Source organism: Bos javanicus, chromosome 7, assembly GCF_032452875.1.
Source record: "Bos javanicus breed banteng chromosome 7, ARS-OSU_banteng_1.0, whole genome shotgun sequence".
NCBI classification, from domain to species: Eukaryota; Metazoa; Chordata; class Mammalia; order Artiodactyla; family Bovidae; genus Bos; species Bos javanicus.
Window position 1 is genome coordinate 4,112,259 of NC_083874.1, and position 15,429 is coordinate 4,127,687.

Here is a 15,429-nt window from a genome sequence, read left to right on the forward strand (position 1 = left end):
CAGACAGTCACACCCACAGAATATGTCCACGTTCAGGCAGACATACTTATCCATAGAAATACAGCTGCAAAACTTGGGCTTGAAGCTCTTTCCTCTAAGCCTTGAAACAGAAAACAGTAGATTTCTGAGGCTGACATTTAGTCCTTGATCTAGCCATGCCGGAAGCTGACTATGCTTTTGGAGTTTTCACACGGGCCAGTTTTTTCCCTTTATTACTGGAGCCCACGTAGGTTGCCTCCCCACCCTGCACTCCCCCCCAACCCCCCACTTCCCCCTTCCACCCCCAGCCCCCACTTGCAACCAGAGATGAATAAGGCTTTTGCCAGATGAAATAAAGGGTTGCCGGGAAGACACAAGAAAGCAGGGCTGGTGGCTAGCTGTACTATTGTGAGTACATAGTGTTGGCAGCAGACTGAAGTCAGGCAGAGGGCTCTAAATTCAGTCTGAACAGTCAGTGGGGGTCACCCAATGTTCTTGATCATTGGAGTTCTACGCTCCGAACTCTCTAGCGGGAGACGGCGACTTGATGAATAAGTATATTCGCTTTAAACCTGCGAAATAGGTGCAGGTGAGGAGACTGGGTCTCAGAAACAGTGGTCTCTCTCGGGTCCCAGAGCCCCGATCGGAGCGCGTCAAACATCTTTAAACTACAACTTCCGCCAAGCAATGCGAGTGACTCCTGGTCCTCGCGATTTGCCCCGGCTCCAAGCCTGACTATTGGTTGGATGGGCTGCTTGTCAGACCAAAATCGGGTTCTGATCGGTCGAGTTCCGCGCTGAGCTCTCTGAGCTCCAGGCCCAGGGGTACCCGCGCCGCGCTCCAGTCCGCAACATGGTAAGCCCGCAACTCTTAGCATGCGGCCCCCTGAAAGGCTACGGATTCCGCCATGGGGGAGTCCAGAGAAACACCGAGGAGACAGAGATCCCTCTGTGGGGACTGAGGGCTCTGAGGGACTCGGGATCGCTCTGAGAGGGCTGTGTTTCCCTCTCTGGGGTTAGGTCTCGCTCCGCGATCAATGAGGGGGTCCGGGTTGTGCAAGGGAACTGGAAGGCCTTGAGAGTTCTGGGCTTCTGACAAGTCCCTGGGGTGCCTTCTAGGGGCCTGGGGTCCTGCTGAGGGGCCGTCCCTTGGAGGGTGCTGGAGTTCTGAACACCTTCGGAGCCCTGCAAGGGAGATCTGGGGTCCAACTGGGGCCCACTCTGGGCATGGTGTCCTGCAGGAGCGTGGGGACGCACCGACAGGGTCCATCTGGGATCCCTCGGGGTATGGGGTGTGCTGAAGGACCAGGGAGAATCCTGAGGGGGGAGGGCCATGCTGAAGGGCTCAAGGTGGGCTCTGGGCCGGCGAGGGTCCCAGAATTGGAGAGAGAACAGTTGGAACCCTCAGGTCTCATGTGGTTCTGGGTCCAACCCATTCAGTTTATTCTTCATTATCCTGGCCTCTGTGGGCAAGGCTGGTGTCGGGTGAGGGCGGAGGCCCCACCCCGGACCCCAGTCCCTAGGACTGGGCAGAGGCAGCGACAGACTGGAGGGGCTGGGAAAGGGGCCTGACCTTGCCTGCAGTAGGGGGCGTCCCTGAGGTGGGGTGTTGGAGGTGGGTCTGAAGTAAGAGCATTGATGAAAGGGGTTGGTGAAAGAGGAGGTCATTCCAGGGTGTGGGACGTTGTAGGAGGTGAGGGGAAGGGCTGTCTGAAATGGGATGCAGGAAAGTCCCATTGATGTTGTTGCTGAGTTGCTAAGTTGTGTCCGACTCTTTTGGGACCCCATGGACTGTATAGCCTGCAAGGTTCCTCTGTCCATGGGATTTCCCAGGCAAGAATACTGGAGTGGGTTGCTATTTCCTTCACCAGGGGATCTTCCCTGCCCAGGAATCAAACCTGTGTTTCCTTCATTGACAGGTGGACTCTCTACCTCTGAGCCAGCAGGGAAGCCCACCGCACTGATTTGATATTACTTAGCAGGATTCTGGGATCACTGATCTAGGGAAGGGGTTTGAGCAGAGGAGGGACATGGGGTCATGGGAGGCTCCAGAGATCTTTGGAGATCTGCAGAGCGTGGACCCTAAGACCAGAGCTGTGGGGGGAGGGACATGAGAAACATCATTGGATGGACCTTGGGAGCCTTAGGTTGGGGGATGCATGCCTTCCTTCTCTTCTCTTCCTCTCTTTCTCTCTTCTTCTCTTCCTCTCCCAGGTGCTGGGATCACAGTTTGAACCATGGGTCTCCCCCCTGAGAGGTGTCAGGGTAATGGGGTTAGCGAAGGAGAGCCTTGGGGTCTGGGAGTGTCTCTGAGACCCGAATGGTTGGGTGCAGAGGGTGTTGGGGGAGAGAGCTGGGCAGTGAGGCAGGTTGGTCCCGAGCAGGGTCCTCCGGGCCTTGCGGGCTGAGAAGTGGAGCTGGACGTTCATTTGTGAGACTGGGAAGGTCCTGGGCTGCCTGGAGGAGCCGTGTCCGGGGGAGGGATGGGTGGGTGCTGGGGTCTCCAGGGAAGGGCCTGGGGGAGGCATGGTCTGCGAGCTCAGCAGAGAGATCTTGGCTGGAGATGCCGGTGGGCTGGAGTCGTGCTGGGCTGTGACGGTGGTTAAAACCCTGCCAGGGGATGGGTCACAAGGGAGAGGTGTCTGGAGAGCTAGGGAGACTGGAGAGCAGCTGCTAGGAGGTGCTGGATTTCCTAGGGAGGAGTGGAGGACGGGGTCCACGAGGAATGTCGGGAAGGGCGGGTGGTTCAGAGAGCCCGCCCACGGGCTCCAAGCCGGCTCACTGGGCTCTTGGTCATTAATGCCTGCTAACCAGTCTGCACTTGGGTGGGGGTAAGGGTGAGCAGTGAGACCAGAAAGATGATGCCCCACCTCCTTACTGAAAAAATACTCCTGGTCTCAGTTTACAAGTCACAACATAGAGAAAATATCCTAATAGTCCTTTAATTTTAAAGATGAATTTCTCAACAGTCATTCTGAATTACAGGGCTAAGCCTGATAGCCATCACATTCTAGAGCTTTTCCTATTGAAGTTAGCTTATTTGGGCCTGATTAAAGGATAATTTTAATAATTAGTTTTAACATTAACATAATCTTTATTTCATTTAGTTGTTAATACCATAATAGTAGCTGACAGCCTTCCTGAGCACTTTATTTTACATAATTAGCAAGCCGGCTTCCCAGATGGCGCTACTGTTAAAGAACCCACCTGGCAATGCTGCTGCTAAGTCGCTTCAGTCGTGTCCGACTCTGTGCGACCCCAGAGATGGCAGCCCACCAGGCAACCCCGTCCCTGGGATTCTCCAGGCAAGAACACTGGAGTGGGTTGCCATTTCCTTCTCCAATGCATGAAAGTGAAAAGTGAAAGTGAAGTCGCTCAGTCGTGTCCGACTCCTAGCGACCCCATGGACTGCAGCCGACCAGGCTCCTCGGTCCATGGGATTTGCCGGGCAAGAGTACTGGAGTGGGGTGCCATTGCCTTCTCCGTCCACCTGGCAATGCTGGAGACAAAAAAGATGGGAGTTCCATCCCTGGGTCGGGAAGATCCCCTGGCCGAGGAAATGGTAATCCACTCCAGTATTCTTGGCTGGGAAATCCCAGGGACAGAGGAGCCTGGTGGGCTACAGTCCATGGGGTCACAAAAATTCAAACATGACTGAGTGACTTAGCACTGTTAGCAAATGGTTATTTACTACATTCACGCAGGAAAACCCATCTTCAGATTGATTACTAGAAATTTTTTTTCTAAAATATTTTAAAATAAGTATATGGAAATTTGTTATGCTTGTTTATGTTCCATAAACATATATGGAAATATGTTTAAAATGTTGTTAGTAGCACTCGGTGAGAAAATTCCTAATTAAAAAAATTCATCCCACTCAAATGTGTAAGTGTTAATCCTGAAACAGGTAGTGGCCAGAAATAGACCAGACCTCTTTTCTCTTTGGTTGATTACAGAGGAAGGGGAGAGGGAGAAAGGATGATTTCAATTTTCAGGGATAATTTCAGATGGAGAAAGACGTGGGGGATAGAGTCAGCTGGGTGAACAGTGAAGCTGGAAGTTCAGCTGAGACACAGTTGGTGCGTGGCGGGGGGTGGGGGCGGGGCGGTACCCCGGGAGAGGAGTCGCTTTCACTGGGTGTGCCCGGCTCGCTGTAGGTCCCGGAGGTGGTCGTGAGAGTATGTGAAACAAAAAGGAAGCACCCCATTTCCAGATGAGGAAACTGAGGCTCAGGGAGATTGTTACCTTAAATCCTTAGCACAGGAGGATATTGAGCCCCAGTCTCTGCTCCAGCACGTGCTCTCCGCCACCGCACACCCCTGCCAGGACCCGCGCCTTGCTGGGGCTCCCAGGGTTGGGAGTCCACCCTCGGACCCTTCCCCAAGTAGCAGCTGGAGCCAGGGAGGGCCTCCCTCCCCCACCTGGCTTCAGTTTCAGCGTCTCTCTATAAATAGCCGGGTTTTCGAAGGTGAGCTTGTGACCCTCTGGCAGGCACTGCCTTTCACGTCTCCTCCCCGCAGGCGGTCCTTGGAGTGCAGCTGGTGGTGACCCTGCTCACTGCCACCCTCATGCATAGGCTGGCACCGCACTGCTCCTTCGCGCGCTGGCTGCTCTGCAATGGCAGGTGAGCCACGCCCCTCCCCCGGGCGGTGGGCGGGACCCCAAAGGCTCCGCCCCCTTGTTTCCCCAGCCCCGCCTCACGCCCTGTAAGGCCAGGGTTTTTTTAAGAACTTTACTGAGATAATTGACCCAATAATTGCAAGCACACAGTTGGATCAGTTTTGACAGATTGTACACATCGCTGAGACCATCTCTACACTCAAAGGAGTAGCTGCTCCCCGACTCCTGCTCCCCTTTCTCCCTCCTCTACCTATAGATCTTATTTCCTAAAATTCTTTGTCAGGGTTTGGGTCTTGGACCCTTTTTGAAAACCCAGGGGCAATTGTGAACTCTCTTTCCAGGACAATTCACATGCCAGTTCCACCAGGAGAGTTAGCCAGAAGATTCTAGGGTGTCTAGGACCCCTGCTGCACTCCCCTGTCGACCCCCAGCCCACCTCCCCCGCCTTCCTTTGACCTTCGATGACACCTGCCCATCCTGTCCCAGGCTTATCAGGGCCAGTCTTCCCTCTGCAGTCTCAGCTTTTGAGGTTCACCACACTGATCCCCTCCATGCCCAGGCTTTCCTGACGGCCTCTGTTTGCCTTCAGTCTCTTCCGATACAAGCACCCTACGGAGGAAGAGCTGCGGGCCCTGGCAGGGAAGCAGAAGCCTAGAGGCAGGAAGGAGCGGTGAGTGAACTCCCAGCCTGAGGTCAGTGGCTCCCTTCCAGAGCAGACCCTGAGGGCACAGCGCCTGCCCTGCACACCTCCAGGCACTGCTCTGGGCACAGGCAAGTTGGAGACACCCCAGGAGAACTGGGAACACCCCAGGCTGAGGAGGTGGTCGCTGCCTTTCACTCTTTGCCTTCCGTTGGCTTCCAGTGCTCATTGGAAGTTTGCTCGGGGACATCCCTGTGGTGGGTGGTGGCTACCCCCTGGCATTCAGAGGACACCCAGGCTGGGGTGAAGGTACCCTCTAGACACTAGAGCCTCCCAAGCTGGGGTGGAGGATGCCCCCATGGCTCCCTGGGCAGGGGAAAACGGAGGCTGCCGACGCGATTCCCGCTCATCTCCCCTGCTCCCAGGTGGGCCAATGGCTGTAGTGAGGAGAAGCCGTTATCTGTGCCCCGAGACGCTCCGTTCCAGCTGCAGACCTGTCCGCTCACAGCTGTCGATGCACTTGGTAACAGCTGGGTGCCCACCCCCCCCACACACCCTGGTGGAGTTGGTGGGGGCCTCCGGGGCGGGCTACGTCGGGGGCTGAGTGGGCTGGGTCCCCACCCCCCTCACACACCCTGGTGGAGTTGGTGGGGGCCTCCGGGGCGGGCTACGCCGGGGGCTGAGTGGCGTGCTCTCTGCAGTCCTGCGCTTCTTCCTGGAGTACCAGTGGTTTGTGGACTTCGCCGTGTACTCAGGCGGTGTGTACCTCTTCACGGAGGCCTACTACTACATGCTGGGCCCAGCCAAGGAGACCAACATCGCCGTATTCTGGTGTCTGCTCACCATCGCTTTCTCTGTGTATCCTTTCTCCTGCTGGGGGAGGTGGAGGCCCCCGGAAGCTGGATCTGAGGCTCCTTCTCCCCACTAAACTGGCACATCAGTTACCAACTGCTGTGCGGTAAACCTGCCCAAAACTCGGTGGGGGTAAAGCAATCGCCATTTTATTTGTTTTCCTGGCCGGGTTTCAGCTGGGTTGCTTCATCTCTGCTCCAGGTTAGAGCAGGCTTCCTCACCTAGAGCAGCTCTGCAGGCCCCCTAATGCCTGGCCTGAAGTCGGTCCACCCCATCCCTGTCCATTCTCTGGGTCAAAGCAGCTCACAGGCCAGGGTAGATGCAGGGGCTGGCAAAGAGACACCTCTCTCTAATTGTCTTTACTAAGCTGCATAGAGAACAGAGGCGAAACTGTGACTTTGAGGACCCAAGTTGGAGGCGGTGTCCTTGTGGAATGGGGTTGCGAAGAAAGGCAACCCATCTTGAAACCCACACCACTGGTTCTGGAAAGCCCTGGTTGCGAAGAAAGGCAGCCCATCTTGAAACCCACACTACTGATTCTGGAAAGTCTCTCTCAGGAGAGGTTAGAGATAGAAGCTGTATCTCTGGCAGCCTCTCGGAGGAGCAGGAAACAGGACCTGTGAATGCAGCCAGGAGGCCGTGTGGGTAAGGGAGACTTGACCTGAAGAGAGAGTTGGTGGCCAGAGCTTTTTCCTTGGTTGGTAGTATTTACTTTTGGCTTCGCTGGGTCTTTGTTGTCGCAGGCGGGCTTTTCTCTCTAGATGAGTGAGCAGGAGGTTCTCTTGCTGTGGATCACAGGCTCTCGGGCGTGAGGGCTTCAGTGCTTGCAACCCGTGGGCTCAGTAGTTGCGGTACACAGGCTAAATTGTCTTAAGCCTTGTGGGATCTTCCCAGACCAAGGATCGAACCCCTGTCCTCAGCATTGGTAGGCAGAGTCGTAACCACTGTACTACCGGGGAAGCACGGGGGCTACTCTTGGTTGTGGTGCTTGGGCTTCTCACTGCAGGGGCTTCTCCTGTGGGGAGCACGGGCTCCAGGCACATGGGTACCACTCGTTGTGGCTCTCAGGCTCTAGAGTGTGGGCTCAGTAGTTGTGGAGCACAGGCTGAGTTGCTCCATTGCATGTGGGATCTTCCCAGACAGGATATCGTGCCTCCTGCATTGGCAGGTGGCTTCTTAATCACTGGACCACCAGGGAAGCCCGTGCTGGCCATTTCTACCTGACCACAGGCAGTGTGATGAGGCCAAGCTGGAGGCCTGGCTCGGGCTCACTCGCTGTCCGGTAACCCAGGCCTGAAGAGTAGTGAGCCTTGTGTCCTGGGCTTTCCCAGCGTCTGTCTTCTTTATCACGGCCCTGCTCTCCAGGACTCTGAACCTGAACTTCCACGTTTGTGGTCTGGAGTTGGGGGTCACTGGCTGCGGTTGGAGGATGGGGTGGGGGGGTCACTACAGACACCCGAGGCCTCCTTAGCCCTGCTGCAGCAAGGTGTTCCTGACGGTGACCCGGCTGTACTTCAGCGCGGAGGAGGGAGGCGAGCGCTCCGTCTGCCTCACCTTCGCCTTCCTCTTCCTGCTGCTGGCCATGCTGGTGCAGGTGGTGCGGGAGGAGACGCTGGAGCTGGGCCTGGAGCCAGGTGCGTGCGTCCGGGGCCTGGGGCGCCACCGCATCACTCCCTCGTGTAAGCTGGTGAGGGTGGCTGTGAGTGCCTTTTCACCTCCAGGCAGAAGGTGAAGGAGGGAGCCCTGGGGCCGGGGCAGTCTCTGCGGGTGCTCAGCACCTGCGTGCCCCCTTGGGCTTTGGGGAGAGGGGACACCCCTCTCACCGATGGGGGCCTGCGCTGGGACTTTCCCCGGGCCCTTCTGCTCCCCAGGCTGTCCTCTGCCCAGCAGCCATGGTGATTTACTATTTACCCACTCTAATTCAATATGGGAGAGGAAATAGATATGTAGAGTAATATTCATAAAGTACAAGAGGATATAGAATAAAATCATCCTTCCACACTGGTTCTCCTCCCCAGAGGAAATCTAGGGTGCCACATTGCCTTATTCACATAAGACAGCGTACATGGCTCTACACCTTGTCTTTTTCTCTTAAAAACAATATTATTATCATATTAAGTGCAGTAAGTCAGACAAAGGAAGACATAGTGTATGATACTACTTATATGTGGAATCTTAAAAGATGATATAAATGAACTTATTTACAAAAAAAAAAAACAAAAAACCTTACAGGCACAGAAAACAAACTTAGAGTTACCAAAGGGGATGGGGAGGGGCAGATAGGTTAGGAATTTGGGATTAACATAGACACACTGTTATATATAAAATAGATAAGCAACAAGGACTTACTGTATAGCACAAGGAGCTATATGCAGTATCTTGTAATAGCCTATTGTGGAAATGAATCTGAAATAGAATAGAGTTTTGTATACATATCTGAACCACTTTGCTGTATACCTGAAATTAACACAACAGTGTTAATTAGCTGTACTTAAAAAAAAATAATAAGTACTGGAGGTTGTCCCTAGATGGCACATACAGTAATAGAATGTTACAGTGACACAGTAACAGTAATTCGATACTGCATTTTGTAACTTTATGAATTTTCTGTAATTATTTACCTAGGTCTCAATTTATGGACATTTAAGTCTTTCTCCTGTTAAATGCTGTTGCACAAAGCCATGCTATTATACAACAGTGTTGCACAGGAGCAACCTTCTGCTTGTGACCCTGTGCAAGAAAGTGCACATGTAATTTTAATAATGTTGTTGGAAAATTGCCCATCAGAAAGAGGTGTGTGAACATACATATCCCCATATCCTCGCCAATGTATTTCCTCAGACACTTTTGTCTCGGGGGATCTGATGGGTGAAAATGTAAGTGAGGATCGGCATCTTTCCATGTGTTGAAGAGCCATTTCTATTTCCCTTCTGGGAAGGATTTGTTCTTTTGCCCAGTTTTCTACTGGGTTGTTGACCATTATTTTATTGATTTGTAGGAGCTCTTCATATATTAAGGAAATCAGCCTTTATGTGTGATAGGAGTTGTACATTTTTTTTTCAGTTTCTCATTTTTGTTTTGATTTTTTTTTTCTGCTTCTTGAATGATCTTTTAAAAACATAATTTGGATCACTGTTCTGCCCAACACCAGACTCTAATGGTCTTTGGATAAAGATAAAAATCCTCACCATGGCCCGCATGACCCTGCTGACTCCTTGAGCTTTGTTATCACCAATACTTCCTTTCAATTTTTAAATTATGTAAATATATATATATATATATATATATATATGAGAACAGATATATAAATTACAAAGCCAAATAATGTAAATACTCATGAATCTACCTCTCCCATTCAGTAGGCTGCCTTTTTGTTTTGTCGATAGTTTCTTTCACGGTGCAAAATCTTTTTAGTTTAATATAGTCCCATTTGCTTATTTTTGCTTTTGCTTGCCTTGCCTGAAGATACATGTTCAAAAAATATTGCTAAGACCAATGTCAAAGCGTGTAGCACCTATGTTTTCTTCTAGGATTCTTTTGGTCTCACGGCTTACATTCAAGTCTTTAATCCATTTTGAGTTTATTTTTATATATGATGTGAGGAAGTAACCCAGTTTGGTTTTTTGGCATGTAGCTGTCCGGTTTTCCCAGCATCATTTATTGAAGAGGCTGTCTCTTCCCATTGTGTATTCTTGCCTCCTTTGTTGATTAATTGGCCTTGTAGAGTGCTCTGGGTATTCTTGATTAACATATATTCTCTTCCTCTCTGTGTCCAATAAATTCAAATTCCCATCTTTCCATCTTCTGATTATATCAGAAACAAAAAGGGTTAATCTCCCTCTGGGATGGTGCTGTGCCATGCTAAGTCGCTCCAGTCATGTCCGACTCTCTGTGACCCTATGGACTATAATCCTCCAGGCTTCTCTGTCCGTGGGATTCTCCGGGCAAGAATACCGGAGTGGGTTGCCATGCCCTCCTCCAGGGGCTCTTCCCAACCCAGGGATGGAATCCTCCTCTCTTGTGTCTTCTGCAGTGGCAGGTGGGTTCTTTACCACTAGCGCCACCTGGGAAGCCCCAGACTTCTGGGATGGTGGAAGTCTTAATTTCTCTTTGAAGTTCTGTCAGTGTTTTCTTTATATATTTTGAAGCTAATTGACAAGATGTTTACAGGTTGAAAAATGCTACATCTTCCTGGCAAATCAGCCATTTTTTTTCATGATGTATTGACCCCTTCTGACTTACTTCCATCTTAGCCTAGTTTGTCTGGGTCAATATAGTCTTTTCAGCTGCTTTCTTCCTTCCTTTCTTTCTAAATTGAGATATAATTGACATATAACATTATATTAGTTTCAGATGTAGAACATGGTTCAATACTTGTGTGTATTGCAAAATGATCACCACAATAAGTCTAATTAACAACCATCACCCCACATAGTTACAGATTTTTTTTTCTTGTGATGAGAATTTTAAGATCTACTCACTTAGCAACTTTCAAATTTACAGTACTACCTTTCTTTTGACTAGTACTTTACTTTTAACCTTCCAGTGACCTCATGTTGAGATATGTCTACTGTAAAACACAATCAAGTCTGACAGGCTGTATCATTTAGCTTCAAGTTTAATCCACTTACATTTATTGTGATTTCTGACCTTTTTGGCCTTGTTTCTACCATCTTACATTTTCACTTTCTATTTGTTCTTTTCTGCTGTTGCTGTTGAGAGTGACTGCCAAATTAATTGTCCTTCCTTTTAGGTAGGACTTCTGACTGCTCTGAGTTCTTTGTGTTTGGTATTCCACAGTTTCACCACAGTGTGTCTAGGTATGGATGTCTTTGTATTTATCTGGTTTTATATACTTTGTATGTATCATGCATTCTGCAGACTTTTCAGTCATTCACTTCCAATATCTCTTCTCCTTCATTCTCTCTCTTCTCTCGCTTTGGGACTCTGACTTAACCTGTATTGAATTTTCTATTGTGTTCTCCTTGTCTCCTAATCTCCCTTCATATTTCACACCTTCTTGTCTTTCTGAGTTGGAATCTGAGTGATTTCTTCAGATCCAATTCATCAGTTAATTCCTTGGGCTGTTTCTAGTATCATTTCAGTAATTATGTTTTCCTTTTGGAAGAGCTTAATTGGTTCCTTTGCAAATCCACTTGGTCCTCTGAGGTAGTTTCATGTCACCTGTTCTGTGACTCCAGCTTTTACTTTCCCTCAGTCACTTCACACAGAATTTATAATACCAATTTCTGAAGTCTTTGGAATTTAAGCTTATCTTTTTTTTTTCTTCTGCTGATTCACTTTGATGATTTGTTTCCTTATGTGTCTGGTGATTTTGGTTGTGAGCTCATATTTATTTGCTTCTACTCTATGGGAAATGTGGGGGCCTGAACTGAGAATTCTTCCTGGGACGTTGGTTTTCTCCTGTGGAGCCCTTCATGACCCGCCAGCATCCAGGAAGCTCAGGCTCAGTGCCCTGTGCCCCCGTGTCCCCTAGTGTCTGCCTAGCACATCCTCCTGGGCTGCACATCCTCCTGAGCTGCACAAGACTGGGGAACAGTGCTTGTCGCAGGGCCAGGCTGTCACCAGTGCGTTCTCACCTGGGGAGCGAATGGACATCTGGGAGGTGAGGCAGAGCGGGCCCTGGGCCCCGGGGGCCTACTGGACACCGCCCTCTTTCTGTCTTCCCCAGGCCTGGACAGTATGTCCCAGAACTTGGAGCCGCTTCTGAAGATGCAAGGCTGGGACTGGGCGTGAGTCCTGGGAAGGGAGGGAGAGCCGCGGCAGGCTGCGACCTGCACACAGGGTGCGGGCCTGCCGCAGGAGCCCCCTGACCCCTCTCTTTCCCCCAGTCTTCCCCTGGTCAAGCTGGCCATCCGCGTGGGGCTGGCGGTGGTGGGCTCCATGCTGGGTGCCTTCCTCACCTTCCCAGGCCTGCGACTGGCCCAGACTCACCATGATGCACTGACCATGTCTGAAGACCGGCCCATGCTGCAGTTACGTGGGGGACCGGCTGGGTGAGGGGTGAGGGGTTTGGGAGCCTGGAGCGGGGTGCAAGGGGGGCGGTGGGTGTCCTTGCCTACCAGCTCCGTGCCCTTGCCCTCAGGTTCCTCCTGCACACCAGTTTCCTGTCCCCCCTGTTTGTCCTATGGCTCTGGACCAAGCCCATGGCGCGGGACTTCCTGCACCAAGCTCCCTTGGGGCGCACGTCCTTCTCTCTGTGAGTATGGCAGTGGGGCTGGGAGGCCGGGCAGCTGGGGCCCCCTCTGGGTACTCCGTACTCTGAGGCTAAGGGAGGAGCCCTGGGTCCTGCGGGAGGGTCCTGGGACCGAGGACGGCTTCACTAGCCCCGTCGTCGCCCCTCTCGGCACAGGCTGTCTGACTCCGCCTTCGACTCACTGCGCCTCTGGGTGCTGGTGGTACTGTGCCTGCTGCGGCTGGCGGTGACCCGGCCCCACCTGCAGGCCTACCTGTGCCTGGCCAAGGCCCGCGTGGAGCAGCTGCGGCGGGAGGCCGGCCGCATCGAGGCCCGAGAGATCCAGCGGCAGGTACCAACGATGGCGGGGAGGGAATCCGGGGCTCGGGGTGTGGGCCCCTGGCCCCTGGGGCCTGAGGTTACCCGGAGCGTGAAGGTCCCCGGCTGCAGCCACTGCTACCTGCCCCCCAGGTGGTGCGGGTGTACTGCTACGTGACGGTTGTGAGCCTGCAGTACTTGACTCCGCTCATCCTCACGCTCAACTGCACACTGCTGCTGAAGACCCTGGGTGAGAAGAACCGGCCTGGGCGGGAGCGCGGTAGGGCGGGCCCAGGGGGCGGGGTCTGGAGTTAGATCAGGGCGGGGCTCGGGGCTGGGGTTGCAATGGGCTGTGTGAGCGGCGGGCATGGCCCGGAATGGATCGAGGTGACGGATCAAGGTGACGGCGAGGCCTGGCAATGAGGGAGGGGGCAGAGGCTGGAGAGAGCGAGGCGAAGCCTCGAGTGGGGACCGAAGATGGGGTGCGGGTAGAGCCTGGGACGGGGCGGGTGACTGTCAGTCGGGGTCTGGGGTCCCGGAGGCCAGCACCGCCTGTACCTCCACCCGCCCCTCCCTCTACCCTCTTCTTGCAGGCGGCTACTCCTGGGGCCTGGGCCCGGTCCCCACACTGTCCCCCACCCCGCCTTCAGCCCACAATGGCCCGGTCGGCCCCGAGGAGGATGAGGCCCAGCAGACTGCAGCCCTGATCGCCGGGGCCCTGGGCAGTTTGCTCACGCCCCTCTTCCTCCGCGGAGTCCTCGCCTTTCTCATCTGGTGGATCGCCGCCTGCCAACTGCTCTCCAGCCTCTTCGGCCTGTACTTCCACCAGCATCTGGCGGGCTAGTAGCCCTCTTGCAGACACTCCTGTGGTCCCGGGTTTGGTCGTGGGCCAGCGGGGCCCGGCTCACCCCCTCGGTGTCCCCAGGTGCAAGGCGCTCTCGGGAGTTCCCGCTGCGCGGCTCCCCCTTCACCACAGTGCCTGAGCCGTGGGCCCAGCCTTGGACGCTGAGCTTCTGCCTCGAAACCGCCTCCCCAGACCCAGCCCCAGAGGGTCCCACGGCTGGGCACTGTTCCCAGAAGGCTGTTTGCCCAGTTTGACTGCAGGGGGCGTCTGCGGCGTCGGAGGGGGCACTCTTCTGAACAAATAAAGGAGCTAGCCGCTTTTATCAAACAGGATTCAAGTGGTTTGGGAGGCAGCTTTCTGCATGTTGTGGCAGGGTGGGTGGGGGCCCAGAGAGTCTACGGAGGGCCTACATCGCTGAGTGAGGGGAGTGATGAAGGAAGAGCTTAGCAAAGGCCTGGAAGGAAGAAGCGAAGCCCTGGTAGAAAGCTGACACGGGAACAAGTAAATAAACTGGGGAAACTACACGAAAAGAATTGATTTCTTCTTACAAGGAACGATCTCAGATGGACTCCGGGGAGAGACAAAAAAGCAGGTAGTGTTAAATCGTGACATGCTATTTTTTTTAACTTGTCAGATTATGGAAGATCAAAAGGGCTGGTGTTTATGATCTGAATTTTGTCTTCCTCCCAGTTCCTATGTTGAGGGCCTAACCCCCAGGACTTCAGGATGTGATTGTATTTGGAGATAGGGATTAAAAGTGATTACGCTGAAATGAGGTTGGAGACTTCACTAATGGTCCAGTGGTTAAGAATCCACCTGCCAGTGCAGGAGACACAGGTTTGATTCCTGGTCCGAGAGGATCCCACATGTCGTGGAGCAGCTAAACCCGTGTGCTGCAACTACTGAGCCTGGGCACTTAGAGCCCATGCTCTGCCACAAAAACAGCCACCCCAATGAAGAGTAGCCCCTGCTCACCACAATTGAGAAAGCCCGGGTGCAACAGTGAAGATGCAGTGCAGCAAAAAACAAATAACAGATAATTTTTAAAAAATGAGGTTGATAGGGTGGGCCCTGATCCAGTAGGACTAGTATCCTTACAAGAGGAAAAAAAAATTATTTTTACAAGAGGAAATTTGGACCTGAACTTGTGTTACCTGAAAACTAGGTTCAGCTCTTGTCAGGTGTCGAGCCAAATGACACGACCAAGCCGAAAATGAACGAAAGGAAGGGCTGCTGTTGGCTTTCAGCAAGGAAGGGAAACACTCGGGATCTTTCCCAAAGCAGCGTCTCCCTGAACAGCAAAACTGGGGAAGTTTTAAGCTCAGGGTACACGTATATTCATGAAGGGGCTTGAGCAGAGGAGAATTCAGCATAGAACTGGGGCACAGGTCCACAGAGTCCAAGCTTTAGTTGACTGAAGTCAGAAGAATCAGTCATCCCACCCTCAACCTGCTTGGGGGCCTTAGTTCCTGCAGAACTCGAAGATATATTATTATAGGGAAAAGAATCTGAAAAAGAATATACATATTCTGTGCTGCACAGCTGAAACTTACACGATATGATACTATAAATCAACATCAATTAAACATGTGTTTAAAGAGGCGGAACTAGGACTCTGCTTTATTGCTACACTGTTGTTTGACTGCCTTTTCTCTGTTCCCGCCTTCCTTTGTTCCCTTAAGATCATTAATTACTGAGACCTGTTCAAGGGTAAGCACTGCAGCCTGGCTTAGATCACAAAGTGGCTTAGGCCAAAATGGCTTCTCTTATGTCAAGAGAGCCATTCCTGGTTCTCTTTCTCCTGGAAGCCCCTAACTTATCTGCTTACACTAGCACAGAGCAAAGACAAGGGGGAAGACACAGGAAGAAGTCAGTCAGTCAGAACTCAGTAACAGATCTAGAACACATCCCTCCCTCCTGGCCCTCAGAACCAAACCTGCCAACACTTTGATTTTGGACCTTTGGCTTCCAACTTTGACAA

The 15,429-nt window shown here is 52.3% G+C and overlaps 1 protein-coding gene across 2 annotated transcripts; it reads left to right on the forward strand.

Moving 5' to 3' along the window:
* Nucleotides 1-728: 728 nt before the first annotated feature.
* On the forward strand, nt 729-15,055 carry TMEM161A (transmembrane protein 161A). 2 transcript variants are annotated; one of them, XM_061421483.1, is made up of 12 exons: nt 729-834; nt 4,499-4,602; nt 5,188-5,268; nt 5,664-5,761; nt 5,940-6,096; nt 7,573-7,769; nt 11,783-11,843; nt 11,943-12,086; nt 12,197-12,310; nt 12,464-12,638; nt 12,758-12,854; nt 13,198-15,055. In XM_061421483.1, the coding sequence occupies exons 1-12, from the start codon at nt 832-834 to the stop codon at nt 13,446-13,448; spliced, it is 1,482 nt and encodes a 493-aa protein (XP_061277467.1). In that variant the 5' UTR covers nt 729-831; the 3' UTR covers nt 13,449-15,055. The 2 variants fall into 2 exon arrangements, with proteins under 2 accessions (XP_061277467.1, XP_061277468.1); XM_061421484.1 differs by having other exon boundaries at nt 7,573-7,724.
* The last annotated feature ends 374 nt before the right edge of the window (nt 15,056-15,429 follow it).